Raw genomic sequence first — 25000 nt, forward strand, 5'->3', positions numbered from 1 at the left:
TTTTTTATGTAGCATCACGGCTTAGCTGGGATGTTCATCTTCAGACACTGTTCAGGCATAAATATCCACGCACGTGAGAGCAAGGAAGTGAGGTCAGAGGGAAGAGAAATGATGACAGCAGATGTAAGAACTAAGAAGGAAATATGAAACGGTAAAAAAGAACTAGCAGATCCTGAAAGTTTGCCAGGATGACCGGAAATGGTGACGAGACAACTTCAAGAGAAGAACAAAAGAACCAACTGAAGACAATTTAGGTTTATTAGTATTCACTTCTATATATATATATATATATATATATATATATATATATATATATATATCATATATCGATGGTTTTTGTTAAGCAGCGTCGATTTTTACAATTCTGTAAATAATAATAATAGTATTTTGTAAGCTTAAAGCTTAAAAGTAATCACAGAGCAGTGACTAAAAAAAAAAACGTTTAATAATCTACGAACTAATTATAGTTCTCAAACCTGACAGACAGAAGCGGGTTTGTTCGTTGTTGTAACGGTAGCACATTTGGTCGCGAAAATTAAGAGGTGTAGGTTCGAGTCCCGCGCGTACGGTAAAACCTACTTTTTTTTTCTGTCGAGGGCTTATATGCCCCATTATTAGACTATTTTCTTTAGTTATTGAGCGGTGATTGCTTATAAGCACTAAGCTTATAAAATACTATTACACACACACACACACACACACACACACATACATACATACATACATATATGTATGTATGTATGTATTGATGAGTAAAATATTCACTTTTTTAGTACTTGCGATATAATATCTATTTGATCCTATGAAATATATTGATTTTAAGGATTACAAAAGAGAACAGAAAGCTATTATGACATTTTCCAAAACTCATAAGTAAAACAAAATCGGTAACAGCAATTTTCAAAAAAATATTTAAAACTGTTTTTCAAATGTGTTTGTGTTGAACTGATCAAAAACATCCGTCTCATTTCATATTTTGCTTTAGAATATTTAAATATGTACGGACACAAAATACTAAGGAGACAGTAAATAGGTACAGGGTTAAACTGAATAATAAAATAAGGTATTCTTATGGCTGTTTTTATCTATTTATTCTATTTCACATGCAGTTACTGGTTCCTAGCAGGCCAATAACAAGTCCACTGTGCTTATGACGGTGCATATCATATTGAATTGACATTCATATCTCTTCCTCTCCTCATTCATATGAGGCTGTATCCCCTACAACTCAGGGCCTATAGTAACCACTTTACCAAGATGTTTCTTTCTAGAACTCCTGAAATTCTAGAACTCGGGAATTCCTGGCCCATGCTTTTTCTACTATCATCAACTGTTGAAAAGGAACATTAAAAGCGTTGGTCTCACCAAATCATTAAAAAACAAAAGAAGACAAATCACATCCTACTCTTCTCCTAAGGGAATGAGAATTATATGTCGGTGTCCTACATACGCTTAACCACCACAAGGTCCAGTCCTTGCAGCGGTGTGAATAGCTTGTGTGCTTCAATGACCCTGAGAGCTGTACCAGCGGAGCGCATGCTCCTAGTAGAGCCTCCCATGTGAACTGGTCAAAGGACAGAAGCCAGAAACATATGACGCGTTGCAGCAAAATCCGAAAGGAAGGTGCAAAGGAAAGTAGAGATCCAACTGGAGAGAAGCAGAAAAGAAAGTCCAGGGTTGAGAACAGCGGAGAAAAGTCGTCAATGGTCTAGGTTCCAAAGGGAACGAAAAGCTTAAGTAGGTAACGATAAACGTCGCCCTTTTCAAGCCTAGCCAAGATCATGGGCCCGGTTTCCCGGTTTCTGTGGTATATGTGTTCCCCCCAGCTGGATGGGACGCCAGTCCATCGCAGAGTTACTCAAGAAACAGGAAGAGAGAGTGAGAGAAAGTCGTGGTGAAAGAGTACAACAGGGGTCGCCACTACCTCCCGCCGGAGCCTCGTGGAGCTTTTAAGTGTTTTCGCTCAATAAACACACACAACGCCCGGTCTGGGAGTCGAAACCGCGATCCTCCGACCGCGAGTCCGCTGCCCTGACCACTCGGCCATTGCGCCTCCACTTAAATAGGTAACCGCAAGGGCATTATCTTTCATCAGAACAAACCACACACTTCTTTGTCGACGTGATAGAAGTTACTGGGACTTGGCCAGAAAGTTTTGCCGCACACTCCATATTCGCCCGACCTTGTACTTTCAGATCTTCACCTACTTCAGTCTCTTCAAAATTCATTGAATGGACAGTCTTTCGACTCTGAAGAGGATTTAAACATTCATATGGAGGAAATTCCTTGAGTAGGGAATTATGATTCTGCTCACAAATTGGCATAAAACACTGAGATGCAACGGTAATTGTATCATTGACTGAATAAACCGCTTTGTTTTTAAAACTTGTGTCTTATTTTCGCCTGAAAAACCAAACAGACTTTTAGGCCAACCCAATACATCGTTTCCCTAATTTTTGCTATGGGCATGCGCAGAAACTTGCATTGGGTACAGATTTGGTCTTTCTTTGGAAAATATGTGCACATCTATGCCAATAACAATCGCTCGAATTTCTTCAATCAAAAAACCTCGCGTGCGCACATTTTTTTCTATCTTTCCTAGTTGTAAAACGCGCGCATGTGCATAAACGCATGTATTAGAGGGAATGCTACACATATTAGAGGGAACACCGCCGGAAGTTGTTTTATTCAATAGTTTTATTCAGCTCAATACACGTTGAAATTGGTTGCAATTATCGAAATACGAGAACTTTAACACGAAATAACTTCGTAAACATAAACTTTTCTCAAACACGCTAAGAGTAAAAGGTGTTTTATATGACACATTCTACCTGTATTCGAAGTTTGAAAGTGTTTAATTACAAAAAATTATTTTCTAAATCTGCCGGTCAAAAGGTAAAGATCCAATACTGCTCCTAAAAAGTCTCCCGAAGGATCACAACTTGTATGAATCTGATCAAAAGTCTACTTAATAACAAAACAAAATTAACAACAACAACAACAACTGCAGCCAGAACAATAGTAACGTAACAGAGGAGGATTTCAAATCAACAGTAACACGCAAGTATTAAACTTTTAATTTGACAAGTTGTAATTTTACTGATCCAAGGATAAATACGTTTATGTAAATAATTATATTCCCTTAAGATGTGACAAACAAAACCCAACTTGTTGAAATATTTTCTTAGTTTACAAGGGGTAATTAAAAACAATATCAGTGAAGCGTGCGTTGTAATCATGTTCCCCATTATTATTTTTATTATTTCTTTTGAATAACATCTCATTGAATCATCACTATCTACATCATCGTCATTATCTCCTTCAGTATTAACATCAGCAGCAGCAACAGAAAACAACAACTGCAGAAGAAGCACTCTTGCTGCCATCGTCTTCATCGTTGACAATTATTAACTTCACCCGCTGGACGTCAACTTTATCACATACATCGCCCTTCGTCGCTGCCGCCGCTACCACAACCACCACCACCACTACATCCACCACCACCATCATCATCATCATCAACTTCAACAGCAATTTCCTCACCGTCGACATCTTCATCGCTGACATTATTAATATCACCCGTTGACGTCAGCTTTATCACACTCATCGGTCTTCTCCTTCCCCTTATCATCATCTGTGTGTGCTAGCATGCTAGATGTGTCAGTCATCCCATCTATAGCTCTCCTCTCCTCCCTTTTTCGTTTTGAACTCTGTGTGTTGGATCAAAGGTGGATCATTATCATTTGAACGTTTGTGCAGAAACATGGGAGTTATATATGCTTTTGGTGACATGACTCGATTCTTTCACCAAACTGATAAAATACACAAAACCTACATTAATATTACACACATGACTGCGTACATCCCTCAACTGAATTCATGCATGTAGGACTCTTTAACTGCAAAAATAATAAAGTAGCGTCTATAAATAGATCAACAGCCAAATAAATAAACCCAAAGATAAAGACGAGGAAAGACATAGATAGACAGAGACAAGGGCAGTTGAGAGACTAACAGTCACAGAAGTTAAATAATAAACAGTGATTGATTATATTGAATATGTGAGACCTTACTATATTTGTGTTCGGTATACGGGACGCTCCTTTGAGATATTCTCCTTCAGCTAAGTTATTGATATTTATAACCGTGCCGCAACATTCCTTTTATTTCTCTATATATATTGATCATAGCCTTGCCAACAGAGAGGAACATGCTCCGCTGAGGAAGTATCATAAGACGGAAAATATCAACAGCCTTCATCAGTTGTCTATAATGAATAAATCTACTCACATCCGCATTGTCTATATGGTCCAAAAAGTTTGATCAACTGATCGTATTGGAGTTATATCCCCCGTGAGTTGATTTTAGGTCTTTAAACACTCGCAGAGGGAGTTTTGTGTACTAATTACTCCGATAATCTCAGTTCATCAAAGATTTTCAACTCACTCTGTTACGTACGTAAAACCATACCGTATTCGTGTCTGGTGCACGGAAGAAACAAGGAAGCGGTAGCTTCAAACAAAGAAGACACAGGAGATTCGAGTAGATGGGCTAGATCTTTCGGCAAAACAAGATCTTTAATAAAAATGCCAACAATCTCTACCGTGAGCTGGGCAAGATGAAGATAACCGTTTCATTGAACCATCCACGATCAAAGAAGCCAAGCAGTTGTTGAGTAAGATATGGAAGAAGACTAAATGAAAAAATACACAACGAAAAAGCTGTTAAAAGCTAGCAAAAACATAATTGGCTCTTACACACTGGGAGGATAAAAATAGTTAGAAATTAACACCATTAAGAAATTGGGGAAAGAGTTTGATCCTCCAGAAACTCCATGAACAGAAAATATGGTGACTACCATTTAAAGCGAGCGAGTGAAGCACAAAGCAAGACATCACGGCCTGCTTCAGCTGCAGAAAATCTGGGACGACAAGGTAATGCACAAATGCACTGGAAGTATCAAAAAGGATGCAAAAGGCGGAGTTAGACAAACTGAAGAGGTATGCCTAGGGCTTAAGAGCACCGAGATGAATTCAGAGACAGGGAATCTGGTAATCGCTACACAAGATCAGAGTCTCACAACCAGATCCTATCACCATGGTATTAACAAGGACGGAACAGATCCACAAAGCAGGATTTGTGGAAAATATGTAAAAGCTATTGACCTCATTGTCTGATTGGTATTAATTTTTCTCAACCACAAAAAAAAAAAAGAAAAAAAATTAAAGGTAAAAATCGACTCGAAAGGAATTTGAACTCAGAATGTAAAGTTGAGTGTGTTTTTTTTTTCTCTTTTTTTAGTCTGATTCTGTATTTGAAAAAAAAATTAGTTGGAGAGTATTAAAATTTTTCCCGCCATTACTGCTGCTGCTGCTGGAACGTTTATCTTCTACAATCTCTGACGATACCATTTTGAACATACAACAAGAGTTCGAATGGCTGCTTGCCAAAAAGAAGAAAAAAACAAGTAAAGAAAGATGAAGAAAATTATGTCTAAGACGAACCTTTCTTCCATCTCTGGAAAACAGATTAAATTATCCGAAAGCCTATTTTTAGTATTCAAGAGAAAACCGGAATAATTTTTTTTTTTAGGTAATTAGGGAGAAATAATTTTTTTTTCTATGTCAGAACTCTCTCAGAGACGTCTTTCGCATGCAAATTCAAATATAATAATAATTACTTTTATTTCTTTATTGACCACACGAGTATAAACGTATAAAACGTACCACTCAGTAAAATTACAAAAACATGTGGAGATGTACATAAACGTGGGATGGAAAAATGTAACAAAAAAGGAAAAAAACTGATTGAAAATGAAATAAAACAAAGACATCGCCCACACACGCGAAGAAAGTCATTAAGTAGGTAAGATTAGGACATCATATAATTCCAATTAATTTTAGATAGTCCTTACTACTCCCAACTGCAAGCTGGATCTTCCAAATTCATTCCTGAGCACCATTGGCTTTTGTCAAATAAAGAAGTCTCCCATATCCTTCTAAAAGTGCTCTGTTTACCATCGATAGACTGTCGGTAATATTTTCACCAACAGTGGATTTGGGACTTAGTACCATTTCTACTCCAGCCAGTATAGTTTGTTCTCTGTCAATTATTTGGCTTCTTCAGCAATTTTTGGCCCTTTCTTGGATAAACCCTCGAACTAGGACGCATTCTCCTTTGTAACTTTCCTTTTCCATAATTTTTCCCTTTTCTTGGAGCTGACTCTTATCACATACCTCCTTCACTACAACTTCTAATGCTAGCATAAGATGATTTATCATTGTACTTGCTGGCAGAATCGTTACCACGCCGGGCAAAAATGCTGCCGAGGTCGACTTTGCCTTTTACTCTTCGGTGTCGATAAAATAAGTACCAGTTGAGCATTGGGGTCGATGTAATCGACTTACCCTTCACCTGAAATTGCTGTCCTTGTGCCAAAATTTGAAGCCAATATTAACAGCTTTTATCATTTTAATTATTTTCGGGGTAGTTTTTGTGGACTTTTTATGTCCTTAAAGGCATAATAGTTAACGTTGGCGTTTGATTCTATAATACTCATGTATTATCTGTGTTTTGTTAAATCTAATTTTGTTTATTTGAATCTTTTTGGTGGCAGTAAGGATTTTAAATAGTAATGACGGCTTAACATCTTAATGATTACAATTTGAAGTTTGTGAGAGCGTGCACGTGTATATCTGTATATGTGTTTATAAGTATATGGCATGTGTCTATACGAGCGTAATTGTACGTGTGCGTGAAGATAATGTTGATCTATGAGAAGATCTCTGACAAGCGTTTCTCACAAAGCCTCTTCATTTCATCTCCTCTTTTCTTCTACAATCTAACGTCACCTAAAATTTTACCAATGCCTACTAAAGACATCAATTAAAGAGTTGACAGAAGATGTTTAAATTTTTGACGAACAAAATATAGTAAATAGACACTTGAAGTAGTGTTTAGTTGTACGTTTTATAATGCAAGATAGCAACACTAGCCAGTAAAAACAAAAGGAATTAACATCTTTTTTCTTGATATTAAATATATCTTAATGCGTAAGTGTTTTCTTTTCTAGCCTCAGGTTAGTCTATAACCATCTGAGGGGAATTTAATAGAAAGGAAATTTGCAAAAGCCTTTCGTATACACATGCACACAAACACATATCACTTGTGAGTGCTATTGGTAACATGAAATCCAGTGCAACAAGTTGAACAGTCAGGTGGTCGGTGACTAAGCCGGCAATTCATCAGGCTAGTCTGATGAGGAGAAACCCAGCAGAACAATAACAAGACCTATCAAAAGGATGGATAAACTCAGTATAATAATAATAATAATAATAATATAATAATAATAATAATAATAATAATAAAACATTGTGTACAGTGCTCAGGTGCACTACAACTCATCTAAAGTGTATATATAATCAAGTGTAGTTTCGGCGGATTTCGGAAAGCATGAGGGCCTTAAAGGATGCAGTGTCATGGCAGTCAACAACTGACGCATGCAGTTTGTTCCATGCTTCAGCAACTCTGAGCGTGAAAAAATGTTTCCGAAAGTCATGGGAGCTGTGCTGTTTTCTAACTTTGTAGGCATGTGTTGGACACATGGAGATCAAAAAGGTGTTCAGTGTTGTTGTTGGTGAGGTGGTTGATAACTTTGTGGGTGTTTACCAATCCGACGCCAGACGCCGGAGCTTCAGTGAATCCATGCCCAGGGAAACAAGGCGCTCAGAGTATGGTAGGTGTCTGATGGAGGGTATGCGTTTGGTTGCACGTCTCTGAACAGATTCCAGGAGAACAATGTTCTGAGCAAGATAGGGGTTCCAAACTGATGATGCGAATTCCAACGACTATATAGTAATGGTGAGTTATGGCATAGAAATAACCAGAGATGATGATGATGACTAAGAGTGATGGTTAGACTTGTTCTCTTTAGTTGGGCCAAAAGCATCTTAATTTGTAAAAAAAAAAACACTTTTAAAAATCATGGTAGATCAAGCCAATAAAACCTTTTATCTATAACCTTTTGTAATGCTTGTAATAACCATTGCCTGTAGTGTTTGTTTTGTTTATAGTGGCCAAGTAAAAGTTGTGTAGTTCAAGTCAATAGTTTCCTTTTCGACGGATATCAGACATCTTGTCCGTGCACAGGTATTGCTTCATAACTTAGTTGCCATTTCACAGCTAGGATCTTTACTTTTTGACCTACAGATTTAAAAAATTATTTTTTGTGACTAAACACTTTCAAATTTCGGGCACTGGTAGAGTGTGTCATATAAAACACGTCTTACTCTTAGCATTTTTGAGAAAAATTTATATTTACGAAGTAATTTCATGTTAACGTAGACCTATTTCGGTAATTTCAACCAATCAATGACGTGTATTCAGCTGAATAAAATTACTTCCGTTGTTTGTCAACAACAACTATCGGCGGTGTATTTTTCGTTTGTCACTGACATCGTTCTTTTGTACTGGTTTTAGATTTAAGGTTTTAGGGTTAGGGTTTTAGAGTTAGCATTAAGGTTTTAGGGTTAGGGTTACAGTTTTAGGGTTAGGATTGTCATAAATAACAGTGACAAACGAAAAATACACCACCGGAAGTTCTTGTTGTCAAACAACGGCATTAATTTTATTCAGCTGAATACACGTCATTGATTGGTTGAAATTACCGAAATAAGACAACCAGTGTCCGAAGTTTGAAAGTGTTTAGTTACAAAAAATTATTTTTTAAATCTGTAGGTCAAAAGATAAAGATCCCACAGCTATTTGACTGAGACCCATTAATAGGTCTCAAACACACGCTCTGTTATGTTTGGATTAACGGTGCCGTTTAGACGTGTCTTGCTCGCATCAACTTTGGTCATCTGGTTTCACTCACCGGTGCTTATACAGTGGCGCAACAGAACTCTGCACTACCTAGTTATTTGGCTTTATATGGGTAGTGCTCCCTTGTGTCGGGGTGTCATTACGTATTAGCGGTTCGTGCCGGGAGATGCACGTCATTGCCACTCACTTGCTCCTCACGGTCATGTAAGCTATTCAACCGATTCGCATGATTATTTCCGAATGAGCTCTTTTTATCGATTGCTTATGGAACCAGTACGAATTTTTAGCCGATTTTCAATACGCATACACTTTCCATGTACGCTTGTATGAATGTACATACGTACGTATTATTATTATTATTATTGTTTTTTTTTTGTATTATTTTTGTATTTATATTCGCGTAACATCGTCCGTTTTTCCGTCTTTGTTTCGTATACATTCGATCCTTTTTCCAATGAATCTAATGCTCTTTGCTTAGTTTTTCCTTGGGGCTGGCCAGATTGGAGCAATCTCAAGATTAATCAGCCGAAATTGCGAGGATGATCCGGCTCTTGACTGAAGATTAAAGGCTTCGAATGACCCGTCCGTGTTTTTTGTATCGTCTATCTGGATGTTTTGCGTTCTTGTCCCATTTTGTATTTTTTATATATATATATATACATACGTGCATATATACATACATGCATACATACGCACACACACACACACCACACACACACACACACACACACACACACAGACACACAGACACACACTCACACACACAAACGTGTTATCAGTTTAAATATGTTAGAAGCATATTCGAACCCGCATTTTGTCACGGAGAAATTTTCTCGGTGTAGGTAGACAGATTTAAACACATTACTGCTTAGTACTTTCATTCCGTGTAATCTATATATATATATAGAGAAAGAAAGAGAGAGAGAGAGAGAGAAAGAGAGAGAGCTTAAAACGTATACACTCCATCGTATCACGATATATACTGTATACATGTTGTCGGTTCCGCTAAATTGTACGTTGGATAATTGAATTAGTTGGGTTGATAGTACAACTTTTCGAAATAACCAAACCGTTTATCATCGAATCTACATAAAATCGACCAATAAATTGCTTATGCAAATAATGTAATTTCGGTTAATTTCACAAGATATTTTCCGATTTTTTTTCTTTTTTTAAATGGCAAAATGTAACATAAAATTAAACATTAAATTGGTTTCATCTCATAAATTTAAATAGCAGTAGTCACTGCATCACTGCATTTATAAACAACTGATGCTAAAAGAATCAAATGCACCATTTCAATCAATTAAAGATTATTGAAATTCAGACACCAGTGTAATTTCCAATTTTACCTTTAATTTTGTAATAAAATACTTCAATAAATAAATCTATAATGTAGATAAAATTTTCTAAAATTACAGCTTTGTATCAAACTCTGAATTGTCGTGATTTTATTTTCATTATCGACTAAATTAGTACGGAACTGACATGAATAATTTCTTTTTCTTAAACCAAATGGCACTAGTTGTTATCAATGAGCAATTTAAAGTGTCCGAAACTCATTGAAGGGACATATATGGTAAAGCATGAGTAATTAAATAATATCAAGGGGAATTGAAAAACCTCGTTATCAGACAAAAGCATGCAGATACATACAATTCTATCTAATATAGGCACAAGGTCTGACATTTTGAAGAAGGGGACTAGTCGATTACATCAACCCTGGTGCTCGACTGGTATTTATTTTGGATCTTTTCGGTTTGAACGGCAGTTTTTTCTAGCGGTGTCATATGAAATTGTCACCCATAATTATGACCATAGAATCGATCTATTGCATTTCAATCTCTTTTAGGGTTAGGTGTGGGGGAAGGGTATCTTTGTTTCTTCACAAAGGTAAATAAACCCAATCTGTTTCTTAAACGAGGGACATATTCATACGGTACAGAATGCTTTTTAACTTAATAGACGTCACTGATTGGTTGAAATTGCAGAAACTGAAGAAAAAAAAACAATAAATATCTTACAAACCATAGAATTTTCTCAATAAAGCCAAGAGAAAAAGATGTTTATAAACACATTCTACCAGTGTACGAAGTTTAAATTTTTTTAGTTACCTAGAAATTATGTTAAAAACTGCCGTTCAAATCGAAAAGATCCTTTATTTTATCGACCCCAGCTGAATTTGAACTCAGAAGGTAAAGACGAACGAAATGGTGTTCACCATTTCGAGGTCAATAAAAGAAAACAAAAGTGAAGGAATCGAGGGTGGTGGGTTGGCAGATCGAATGCGTGTGGTATCTGTCCCAATTATTTGCGCTCTGAGTTCAAGATTGCGGTTTTGAGAATATCTTTTTTGTTTTCTCTTCTCCCCACCCTATCAGTTTCTGAGTCCCTGTACAGGGTCACATACATTGTCTTCCCTCCTGGTTATAAGACAATAGGGGTGGGGTGGGGGGAACAACACAAATTAACGGACGACAGTTCGTAAAATATTACTATGTTATGTTTAAGTTATTTTGAATGTCTTTTCGTTTGTAACACTGGCAAACGAACGAACAAGCCTCTGCATACAGTTTTCTGATATGCAGTCAAACAGTTATCAAAACAACAAATACTCCTTTATTCGTTCCAGTCTCTGGTCTTTGATTCATGGTGTAACAAAACTATAGCTAATATATTTAACTCTCATGAGGCGGCGAGAATCGTTAGCACACTGGGCGAAATGCGTAGCCGTATTTCGTCTGCCGTTACGTTCTGAGTTCAAATTCCACCGAAGTCGACTTTGCCTTTCATCCTTTCGGGGTCGATTAATTAAGTACCAGTTACGCACTGTAATCGACTTAATATCTATGTCTGTCCTTGATTGTCCCCTCTATGTTTAGCCCCTTGTAGGTAACAAAGAAACATATATTTAACTTACATTAGGTCAATCTACTTTACTTCAAGCAGAATAGCTACTACAGAATAGTAAGACATAAGTGTTTCTCCAGGAAAACAATAGTAAATAAGATCACTACAGAAGAATTTCTACAACTATTTTAATTACTATATTTAACAACAAGTGCATTATCGTCTTCCTCCGCCACCCTCATCACAAGTAGGTCTTCAAGAAGAAAAAAAAAGCAGTACTTTTCATATGATGTTACTTACTTAATAAGGCAAGTATATTGAGTAGTTGTCCGAATACGCAGCTCTCTGGAGGGTATGTCCCAGTGTCACTGCAAAGAAGAATAGACGTAGAATGAGGAGTTGGAACTAAAATATATTATATTGAATCACTCATTAAGGCACGAATATAAGAATTAATAGTTAGGGCGTTGGAATCAAGATCATCATAAATTCGATTTCAGGTCCGGGTGATGCTAGTCCTTCAACAAGGTATTTCATTCCAAGCTGTTCCACTCAAATTAGCTGAAAAAGAGTATCAGCAACAGCTAGAGGAATTGCCATGCAATGCCTGGCGCCCCTGTTCAAGGGGAAAAGCTTACACAACCAGTGGCTGAAATCGATGAATCAGAGATTCCATGAATCCACGATTACGTAAATCCGAGTAGTGAGCCTGTTACCTTGATATATATGTGTGTGTAGATACATACATACAACACACATACACACACACACACACGCACACACACACATACGCACACACACACACACACACACACACACCACACACACACACACACACATATATATATATATATATATATATATATATATATATATATACATGCTGATATCGAACAGTGAGAACGAGTGATCATTGGTGGATGAGATTCTTTACAATTGTTCGAGCGTACCATGCGGGAACGTTGGTACTAGTCTCCATGTGTGTGCATGAGTGTGGTATCTTTGTATTTGTTCTTCACTTCCACTTGACAATCAGTGATGGTAATTTTACGTCTCCGTAAATAAGCATAATTGCTGGAACCGATATGTTCAACTAAAACCTTCAAGGCGGTGCCACAGCACGGCTGCAGTCCAATGAGTGAAAGAAGTAAAAGGTAAAAGACAAACGTGTATTTCAAGGGAGAGAGAGAGAGAGTGTGTGTTGTGTGTGTGTGTGTGTGTGTGTAGAGGGGGTGGGTTTGTTGAATTCTCAGTCGGTCAGGTGAGACTATGTAATTAAGAAGGCACCTGAAGCCGGTCATGGAATCAGTTAAACGAACCGTTGTGTTCGTATTGACTGATAAACTTCCGAAATCGCCAACTCATTTCAATTATCGACATTAAGCCACTTTCCTCCACTTAAGACGTTCATGTCCAAGCGAAAGATATAAACGTCACGCAATCTCATATATAAATTTGTGATTTTATGATTAAGTAGGAAATCAATTAAATATAATTGCAATAAGACGCAAAATTAATTTACCAGTCTGATTAAATATGTCCTGTTTGCCAAGATTTGATTTATCACATCAGTTTATCTCAGCTGAACTTAAAGACAAGCCCAACATTCTGAGTAACACTCGCTAATAGAAACGCCATTTTTGTTTCATTTAGAGCGAAATTCCCGTTTATGGTGTCCAGTTTCTTCGTTCTACATTCTAAGATAGAATCTCAATTGAGTCGAGCTCGCTTTTCCTCCTGAGTCGTTAGAAGTCACGAATTGTTGCCCCTTGTGGGTAGTAAAGAAATATGTATTTCGTCTGACTTTACGTTCTGAGTTCAAATTCACCCGAGGTTGACTTTGCCTTTCATCCTTTCAGGGTCGATAAATTAAGTACCAGTTGCGTACTGGGATCGATGTAATCGACTGGCCCCCTCCCTCAAAATTTCAGGCCTTGTGCCTAGAGTAGAAAGTATATCTGTATGTATGTTGTCAATTTAATGTCGTGCTCGATCGAGTATAGAGGATAGCTATAACAGCTTTAACCAGAAATATTCCCGCTTCGCCATTCCTGTCCATTTTAGATAGCGTATCTATGGCATTATCCAACATGTACTTCCTTCTTTTTAAGAATATAGGAGTGTAACTTGAAGGGAAACTTTACTCTTATTTTTAACAAGTTGAGCGACCAAGTAGAAGCTTACTAGCTGGCGCTTCAGTGCATGTAGAGATACTTCAAACACGTGTGTGTATATGTGCATATGTGTGTGTGAGTGAGCTTTTGCGCGTATCTGTTTGAGTGTGTTTGTGCGTGTGTGTATGCGTGTGTGTATGCGTGTGCGTGCTTGCACGTATACGAGAGCGCACGTGTGCTCAATTATTTTTATGGGGAAAGAATGTATGCATGCATGCAAGTATATACGTATGCATATATACATATGCGTATATGTATGTATAATATACATATATATACATATGTATGTATTATATATATATATATATATAAATATACACACACACACACACACACACACACACACCACACACACACACACACACACACACACACACATATATATATATATTATATATATATATATAATAACAAAATAATAAATAAAACATATGCATATATACATACATATATGTACGTACCTACATCTATATGTATATATACATGCATATATGGGTACAGGACACCAAAGAAACGTCGAACACAATGAGAAAAGAAAACAAAAACAAAACCATGGAAACGGACATTTTTTTAACAACGAAAAAACAGTACAAGACATACAACACAAGGAAAATTCCCCTTCTTCAGCCGCCCCTGCTTCGTCTACTCCCGCACCCCGCCCAATGGACGGTGTTGAGTTGTCAAACATTTAAACCAAATTTTCTCAAAACATCTTGTCCGACCGTCCCATAGGCCTCCCTTTTGAGAAACACTGATTTAACCTAAATTTGAGACACCAGCAAAAGAAGAAATAAAAAGAGACTTTTTTTCTATTCCAAAGAAAAACGATTTTATTCGCACAAATATGCAACCGAAGAAAGAACATTTCATGAGCAAGTAAAGACATTAAAGGTTGTCAAGATTAATGTCAACACAAAAAGGCAAGGTGTACATATTTTAAATGTAAATGCTATGCAATTGAACTTCAACTTTAGGGAAATAACTGTCTTCTCGCCGTAAAAACACCAATACCTTTGAAACAATAACACAATTATAATTAAAAATGCAAAAGTATCACATTTTCATTAAAAAAAAAACTGGTCAATTGCAGGTTAATTGTGTACGTTTAGAGAATGCAAATATTGCACGATTAAGAAGCAAGCAAATAGTCTTTTGTTTCTTAAATTGAAGTATTTTGACTACATTCACCTTGAAATAAAGCTCAAACAATCTTGATTGAATACAGTAATGGTTTTCTTTCACTAAAAAACACACTTTTTTGGCTTAAAGCTGTAAGGCAACAAAACTCATTTATTAGCAAGAAAATGGTATTTTCTTCTTTGAATAAAAAGCAATCAGTGTTTGCTTTTCATTAAAAAATAATTAAGCATGCCTTTATTTCAATAAAATGTTTGGTTTTGTTAAACAACCGAGTTAAGGCAAAAAAAAAAACTTCTTGAAAAACCAAATAGTCTTTCCTTCCTTCATGCCAAGTTTGAAGAAAATATAACTTTGCATCTTACTTTTTTGGTTTCTTAAATATACTGCATTTTGTGGCATTATTTCAAGCCATCCGGCTTTTTTTGCACAAACTGCACGTGCATTTTTCTCGCGTGCGCGTAGTACCGATCGCAACCGCTGATGTACTTGCGCGTACAAATGCACGTTCCCAAGGCTTTATCGATCGCATTTTCACTTGGAATCGATTTATGTAATTTTTCCAAGACTTATACACGCCCTGATACCGTCGGTATCTACATATCAAATTTGAGCGCAATCGGATGGAAGATGCCCGAGATCCTAGAAGACACACACAGATAGACAGAACGGATTTTATATAATATAATATATAATATATATATATATATATATATATATATATATACAAAAACATATATAAGTTGTTACATTTATTTATTTCTGGTATATGCATTGTTGTGATAAACGGGTGTTTAAAGAAGCCTTCATATATATACAGAACATATTCTTTTTGCTGGGGTTTCAAATGTTTCCTTTACTATTTTTTGCATATATATATATTTTGGATTGCTTAAATGTCAACATAGTGAAGGTCTACATCTCTCTAAAAGAGAGATCTGACCCTTATGTAGAAAGAAGAGATCAGAGGAAAGAAAGAGAGAGAGGGCCAGACAAAAACAGAGAAAGGTATTATATCATTGTGTGTGTGTATAAGCGGTGCAAATCAAGTGGTGAATATTAATTCGGATGTGTTATTTTAAGCATACATGGCATTTCAAATAGGCTGTGTGTGAGTGTGCCTGAGAATGATGGGTTTACATTGGTATATGTTTAAGGCGGCGAGCTGGGAGAAACGTTAGTACGCCGGGCGAAATGCGTAGCCGTATTGCGCCTGCCGTTACATTCTTAGTTCAAATTCCGCCGAGGTCGACTTTGCCTTTCATCCTTTCGTGGTCGATTAAATAAGTACCAGTTACGCACTGGGGTCGATTTAATCGACTTAATCCGTTTGTCCCCTCTGTGTGTAGCCTCTTGTGGGCAGTAAAGAAATAAGAAATAAGAAATAAGGTACCACGCAGTGGCACTGAACTCAGGGTCATGTGATTAGAAAGCAAAGCTTCTTACCACACAATCACGGAGTGCGCACGCCATGTATGTGTGTGCGTGTGTGTATGTATATGCGTAGGAGTTAGCTGAAAGGTAAAGCTGACCTCGGCGAAATTTGAACTTAGAACGTAGCAGCAGACGAAATACCAATTTCTTTACTACCCAATGGAGGCTACACGCAGAGAGGACAAACAAGGACAGACAAACGGATTGAGTCGATTATATCGACCCCAGTGCGTAACTGGTACCTAATTTATCGACCCCGAAAGGATGAAAGCAAAGTCGACCTCGGCGGAATTTGAACCCAGAACTTAGCGGCAGACGAAATACCGCTAAGCATTTGCCCGGCGCGCTAACGTTTCTGCCAGCTCGCCGTCTTGGAACCGAGAGAAATAATAGCAAGATAAAACAATGATAATAGAAATATAAAACAATGTGGGCAGTTTAGCTTAATGGTTCAGAGCATCGCGACGCGTAATCACGGAGGTGTGAGTTCGAGTCTCATAGCCGGCCGCCAACACTTTTAAAATATAGGCGTAGGAGTGGCTGTGTTAAGTAGCTTGCTTACTAACCACATGGTTCCGGATTCAGTCCCACTGCGTGGCACCTTGAGCAAGTGTCTTCTACTATAGCTACAGGCCGACCAAAGCATTGTGAGCGGATTTAGTAGACGGAAACTGAAAGAAGCCCGTCGTATATATGTATATATATATATGTACGTGTGTATATATGTTTGTGTATCTGTGTTTGCCCAACACCCCACCCGCCCCTAACATCGCTTGACAACCGATGCTGGTGTGTTTACGTCGCCGTAACTTAGCGGTTCGGCAAAAGAGACCGATAGAATAAGCACTAGGCTTACAAAGAATAAGTCCTGGTGTCGATTTGCTCGGCTAAAGGCGGTGCTCCAGCATGGCCGCAGTCAAATGACTGAAACAAGTAAAAGAGTAAATAAGAGAAGGAAGTAAATGGGGAGAGAGAAAAATGTGAGAGTGTGTGCGCGCGTGCGTGTGTGTTTACGTGTGTCAATGTACGAGTTTGTATGTGTTTTTGTGTGTGTGAGTGGGAGACAAACTTTATGATAAGCATAAGCAATACATTTAGGTAAGTAGATTAAGATGAAATTATTGATTAATATCGATCTTTCCTCGCTGATATGAATGGCGTTTAATTGAAGAATGATAAAACTATTTCTTCGCATGTGTTATTTGTGTATGTGGGTTTATGTGTGTGTGTGTGTGTGTGCATATGTGCGTGTGTGTATGTGGGTGGGTGTATTTGTGTATATATATATATATATGTGCGTGTGTATACGTCCAGACCCCGCATACGCACTTATACTCTCTCACACACACACACACCTATACATACCAATACGTACTAATACATACTAATACATACTAATACATACACCAACCCCATACATACGCACGTCCAGACCAATCCTACGCACTAATACTCTCTCATACACACACACACACACACACACACACCCTTATACATACTAATACATACACCAACCCTATACATACACACATCCAGACCCCTCCCACGCACTTTTAGCTGGTCCCTCAACCCGTTTATCAACCCTATTATCTCCCCTTATTCGCTCTCGCGTCTCATGTTTGATCTTTGACCTCTGGCCGAAATCAGATCGCCATGTTGATTCGTTAGCTACTGCACGCATTTTTTTTCTCTCCTTCTTTCTGTGTTTTTCTCTCTCTCTGTGATCTTTCTGTTGAAGAGCGTAGGCTCGAAACGTTAAAGACTTGTTTTATTTATATTTCCTGAGCGCCATACTAATACAATTGTTCGTTTGTTTTCCACCTGCCTTCGTCTTTTGTTTATTTTCATAAAGCTTCCCGTTATATATATATATATATATATGTGTGTGTATAAAATACAGTGCAAATTTAAACACATTAAGAGGTTTCCATTATAGGAATCCTTTACGCTAGAAAGAACAGCTAAAGTACAAACCACTAATTAGAGATAAATTCTCGAAGGGAATGAAAAATAAAAACATTTACCATCTCTTTCCTGGACCATGGTTTCTGACTTATTTTAGCGAATAAAATAATTTGCTAGGCGAAGTCGTCTTCAACAGGTACGCCAAGATTAAACATATAAACATGAGGCCAATCCAGCATGTACCTCTTGGTTATACATTTTAATTTTTTCAAATCCACCGCGCAAGAAATAGATGGTAAATGCTTTTATTTTTCATTCCCTTTGAGAATTTATCCCTAATTAGTGGTTTAGACTTTAGCTGTTCTTTCAAGCGTAAAGGATTCCTTTGATGGAAACCTCTTAATGTGTTTAAATTTACACTGTATTTTACATGAATAATATATAGTCTATTGACTAATTTTTCTATATGTTAGGCCACTGGTAGTAAAAATTTCTAAAATCTTTATTACCCTGATATTATTAATTTTATATATATATATATATATATATATATATATATATATATATATATATATATATATATATATATATATAAGTGTGCATGTGTATATATTTTTCTTTCGGTCTTTTTCTTCTACTTGTTTCAGTCATTAGACTGTGACCATGCTGGAGTACCACCTTCAAGAATGTTTGTCGAACGAATCGATCCCATTACTTATTTTATTATAATTTAAGTCTAGTAGTCATTTTATTGGTAACTTTTGTCAAATTACTAAGTTTCAGGTCGTAAACACGCCAACACCCGTTGTCAAACGTTGATAAGGGACAAACACAGACACAAATACAGAAAGGTACACGCGCGAGCGCAAGTGCATGTGTATAGACAAGTTTCCTTCTGTTTCCGACAACAAAATCCATCTACTCACAAGGCTTTGGTCGACCAGGGACTATAGTAGAAGATACCTGCCCAAGGCGGCGAGTTGGCAGAAACGTTAGCACGCCGGGCGAAATGCTTAGCGGTATTTCGTCTGCCGTTACGTTCTGAGTTCAAGTTCCGCCGAGGTCAACTTTACCTTTTCATCCTTTCGGGGTCGATTAAATAAGTACCAGTTACGCACTGGGGTCGATATAATCGACTTAATCCGTTTGTCTGTCCTTGTTTGTCCTCTCTGTGTTTAGCCACTTGTGGGTATTAAAGAAATAGGTATTTCGTCTGACGTTACGTTCTGAGTTCAAATTCCGCCGAGGTCGACTTTGCCTTTCATCCTTTCGGGGTCGATAAAATAAGTACCAGTCATGCACTGGAGTCGATATAATCGACTCAATCCGTTTGTCTGTCCTTGTTTGTTCCTTCTGTGTGTAGCCTCTTTTGGGCAATAAAGAAATAAGAAATAAGGTGCCACGCAGTGGTTCTGAACTCAGGGTCATGTGATCGGAAAGCAAAGCTTCTTACCACACAGTCACAGAGTGCGCACGCTATGTATGTGTGTGCGTGTATGTGTATGCGTGTATGTGTATGTATGTATATGTATATGCGTGTATGTGTATAACTATGTGGAGGAGTTTGCTTGTGTGCCTATGTCTGTGCGTGCACGCGTGGGTGGGAATGTAAAGCTGATCAAGAATAATATTCGGCTAATAACTAGTCGTTAACTGTTTCAATTTGCTTCGATCAATTACCAATTCCGACTTCTTAAGTTTCAGATATGACAAGTGATTAAGACAGCTTTATAACTAGATCAGTGAAAAATAACGGAAGAACGCATTAGAAATATTATCTAAAATACACCAATACAAACCACGTTTGTAGTTTGGAATTAAGATTTTCTCTCTTTCCTTTTTTATACTGCTTTAACAGATTTTTCGCGACCGTAGTGTCGAGTGTGTGATTCCTGGCGGCACGTTGCGTCCATAAGCAAAACGCTGTATTTCACGTTTGTAAAATGCCCGCTCAGCTGGCAAAGATGAGTTGTACATAACATTCAAAGAGCCAGCCTTGTCATATTCTGTGTCATGCTGAATCTCCTCGAGAACTACGTTAAGAGTACGCGTGTCTGTGAAGCGCTCAGCCACTTGCACTTTAATTTCATGAGCTGGTTGTTCCGTTGATCGGATCAACTGGAACCCTCGTCGTCGTAACCGACAGAGTGCTAGTGATAATCCTTTCTACTATAGGCACAAGGCTTGAAATTTGAAGGGAAGGAACTAGTCGATTACATCGACCCCAGTGATTCACTAGTACTTAATTTATCGACCCTGAAAAGAGGAAAGGGAAAATCGACCACGTAGGAATTCGAACTCAGAACGTAGCAACGAATGAAATACCTATTTCTTTACTGCTCACAAGGAGCTACACACAGAGGGGACAAACAAGGACCGACCCCAGTGCGTAACTGGTACTTAATTAATCGACCCTAGTGCGTAACTGGTACTTATTTAATCGACCCCGAAAGGATGAAAGGCAAAGTCGACCTCGGCGGAATTTGAACTGAGAACGTAGCGGCAGACGAAATACCTATTTCTTTACTACCCACAAGGGGCTAAACACAGAGAGGACAAACAAGGACAGACAAACAGATTATGTCGATTATATCGATTCCAGTGCGTAATTGGTACTTAATTTATCGACTCCGAACGGATGAAAGGCAAAGTCAACCTCGGCGGAATTTGAACTCAGAACGTAACGGCAGACGAAATACTGCTAAGCATTTCGTCCGGCATGCTAACGATTCTGCTAGCTCGCCGCCTATTGAGGGCCAGTAATAATTACACTGGGGTCGATGTGATCGACTTAGTCCTTCCCTGAAATTTCAGTCCTAGTGCCTTTAGTAGAAAGGAATATATATGGTTAGCTATATGTGTGTGAAATGTCTATATGTGAGTCCGTGTATGAGTATGTGAGTGCTTGTGTGTTTTATAGACATATGAAAATAAATATCACACATATCTTATAAGACTATAGATTCTCTGGGAACTGGCTTCTCAGTTTTGATTCTGAACCAAGATCTAGTATTATCAACTAATGACTCTTAGGTTTTGAACAATAGCTTGATGGATGTTAATGTGAATGACACAAATGGACTTAACCAAAAGTTGGTCAAGAATGTCTATGACAGAAGAAAGAACATTACCATCCCAGGGGGTGGAAATGTGGTATTCTACTGTAGCATATATCTCCCTCCTTATGGAAGATCAACAATTGTTTAGTAATTCAGTTAATCACATTTGAAAGTTTAGAGATCGTTTATTTAAAAGGGCATAATACCAAAGGTATCGGAATGTTGGTCACCCAATATAAACATTATTTTAAATAAGAAATGCATGTAAAGTTTAGAGTTCTGAACAAGAGTAATGGTTGGTTTGCGGGATTTTATTGTTTATATATATATTTGTGGCCCTATATTTTTTATCTGCTTGTTTCAGTCATTATACTGCGGCTTTGTGGGGGGCCTTGAAAAGTTTAGTCGAACAAATCGGCCCCAGTAATTATTATTTTTTTTAAAGCCTAGTACTTATTCTATCAATATTTTTCGCTAACCGGGTAAGTTACGGGGATGTAAACAAACCAACACCGGTTGTCAAGCGGTAGTGGTGGACACACAAACACACACGCACGCACACACACGTGTGTGCGTGTGTGTGTCAAGCGGTGACGGAAGCTAGCTGCTTCTTCTAAGCAGCGCTCCCGGGTATTTGACGAAGTCTGTTTTTATTTAGTGTCTATTGTGCCAACACATCTACCGCTTACAATGACCACTTTTTCTGTTAACATTCTTCTGATACTGCTGCACCGTGTGTGTGTGTGTGTGTGTATAAGGGGAGAATTCACAAAAAATCAAAGACGAAGACAGGTGGTGTAGACAACAAACAGATGTATTAGTATAACGCTCGGGAAGTGAAAAGGTCTTTAACGTTTCGAGCCTACGCTCTTCCACAGAAAGGAACATGGAAAGAAACAAGGAGAGAAAATAATGTGTAGTGGCTAGCGATCTATCGTGGCGAGCTTTATTATCTATCTGTATGTATATATATATATATATATAAAGGGTAAAGACCCCCTTCGGTCATGAATGACCATGGGATTGCACCTAGAAAGTTACCCTCCTAGACACAAGTCCGGGCAAGGTTGTTTATGGAAGACCAGCAGTCGCCCATGCATACCAGCCTCCCCTCTCCACGCCACTAGTGTTATCCAAGGGAAAGACAAAGGTCGATACAGCTTGACACCAGTGACGTCGCAACTCATTTCTACAGCTGAGTGAACTGGAGCAACGTGAAATATATATATATATATATATATATATATATATATATATATAGATATATAGATAGATAATAGATAGATAGATATAGATAGATAGATAGATTGTTAGCATTGGATAGAAATAAACTGCACAATCCTAAACGCCGAAACTGTGAAAACCCCCCAGTTGGACAACTTTTTCATTGTTTTCTTATTTGGTGCCCCCTCTCTTTCATGCACACCCCTCTCTTTTAGGAGGCAAAAGTACTTACACATACATGTACACACACGAAGATAACTTCCGCCTACCAAATTCAGTCACAAGGCTTCGGTCAGCCTGAGGCTATAGCAGAAGATACCTGACTGAGGTGCCACGCAGTGGAACTGAACCCGAAACCATGTGACTGGGAAGCAAGGTTCCTAACCACACAATGCACATTTTTGCATATATATACACACACATATATGCAAAAATATCCTGCTGGTGTTGAAATTCCAATGAAGGAGCCTTGGATCTAGGTTAGAAACCGGCTCTTTCTCTATTGGCAAGACATCTTAAATAAAACTGAATGACTTAAATACAATCATACAAATAAAGACCACTCAAAAGTAAATAGACACACCTTACTATATCGCTTTATTTTGGCAGACAATACTTATTAATACGATATCCAAATGGGATAAATCATTAGCGACCGCACAAGGCATGGCTACTAAATACTAGAATAAGTATTTAAATGCATCAAATATGATTATTTTATTTCTAGAACTAAATTTTTCGAAAATGATGGTGTCTACTTACTTTCGAGATCTATCTATCTATCTATCTATCTATCTATCTATCTATCTATCTATCTATCTATCTATCTATCTACCTACCTACCTACCTACCTACCTACCTACCTACCTACCTATCTATCTATCTATCTATCTATCTATCTATCTATATATCTATCTATCTATCTATCTATCTATCTATCTATCTATCTATCTATCTACATACATACATGTACATATGTACATATATGCTTTTATACACTCACACACCTGAAAAACACTGTAACTGTAGATATTCGTACAGCAGTCCTCTAAACAATAGCTGTCTGGAAAACGAACTTGCATATAAGGCCAAAATCATGGATTCCAACGGAGTAACAAAGGTACATATTGGCATGACGGGCAACTCGTTCATGGAAAGATATATACATCTGGCGTCATTGATGGACTAAAATAATAGGCATGCGACATCCCTATCCAATATGATATGGACATTGGAAGAAAGCGGAGTAAGCATACCTCAAATAACATGATGCATTTTTGTTAAAGCTAGAAAAATACATGAGTCGGGGTACGAAATGTGAGCTTTGTGTTACTGAAAAGTTAAACATCACTCAATCAAAAGATAACTGCTTAAACAGCAGGGATGAAACCTCTCTCTGCATGCACACGCAAAATTTTACACTCCGACATTACAAAGAGGAACTATTCTCCACTCCGCCGTTCCTTCAAGGATAGGCTCTTTCTCTGAACGTCATCATTAAATATACACATTATACGAATTCCACACATCAAAGACACATGTCCTCATGAGAAATTTTCTCAACACACAAACATACAAGCATTATTCATACCCAGGATATAATATAATATAAACGAACTTATTAAGTACAACTTTTCCAAAAATGAAACCCAAGCGTGATGATCACTCAAAAGATGTCTCCTAAGAGTCACCCTCTTTGATTTCTTGTTTTGTTTGCGAGACTTTATCGTGAATTCCCGTGATTTTTTATATCGTAATTCAAAATACAGACGAACACCACTCCGTGTGATAGGCTTGAAAAATTGTTAAGATATTAAGCTATTTTCTTAACATGAACCAATGGTGACCTCAATGCACAAATAAGAAGTTCTTATCCATCAATACGGTGTTGAGCCCTCATCTTCATTCCTCGACATTTACACACACACACACACACAACATATATACATATATACAAAACCACTATTAGGCCAATCAAACAGTGAAAATCATAAGCCAATACATAGAAATAAAATTAATTAAAAAAATATAAAATATATAAAATATAAAATATAAATAATAGTGGTTTTATCTCTAATTTAATATAATATATATTTATACTATAAAATTAGATTTAATCCTAAATCTAATTTTTCCCTGTAAGTTTGGATTTACTCCCTAATATTATATATATATATATATATATATATACACTCTTTACTTGTTTCAATCATTTGACTGCGGCCATGCTGGAGCAACGTTTTTAGTCGAGCAAATCGACCCCAGAACCTATTCTTTGTAAGCCCAGTACTTATTCTATCGGTTTCTTTTGCCGAAACGCTAAGTTATGGGGACGTAAACACACCACCATCGGTTGTCAAGTGATGTTGGTGGGGGGACAACTCAGACATACAA

General features: G+C 37.5%; 1 protein-coding gene across 2 annotated transcripts in view; it reads right to left on the reverse strand.

The window, feature by feature from the left end:
* Positions 1-25000, reverse strand: part of LOC115212092 (DNA damage-regulated autophagy modulator protein 1-like) — a 202225-nt gene that overhangs the window by 16575 nt on the left and 160650 nt on the right. For both annotated transcript variants that reach the window (XM_029780928.2, XM_029780927.2), the window contains exon 4: positions 11974-12041. In XM_029780928.2, coding sequence (XP_029636788.1) covers positions 11974-12041 — 68 coding nt within the window. The remainder of the gene's footprint in view (positions 1-11973; positions 12042-25000) is intronic.

The sequence above is a fragment of the Octopus sinensis genome, linkage group LG5 (assembly GCF_006345805.1).
Source record: "Octopus sinensis linkage group LG5, ASM634580v1, whole genome shotgun sequence".
Lineage (NCBI taxonomy): Eukaryota > Metazoa > Mollusca > Cephalopoda > Octopoda > Octopodidae > Octopus > Octopus sinensis.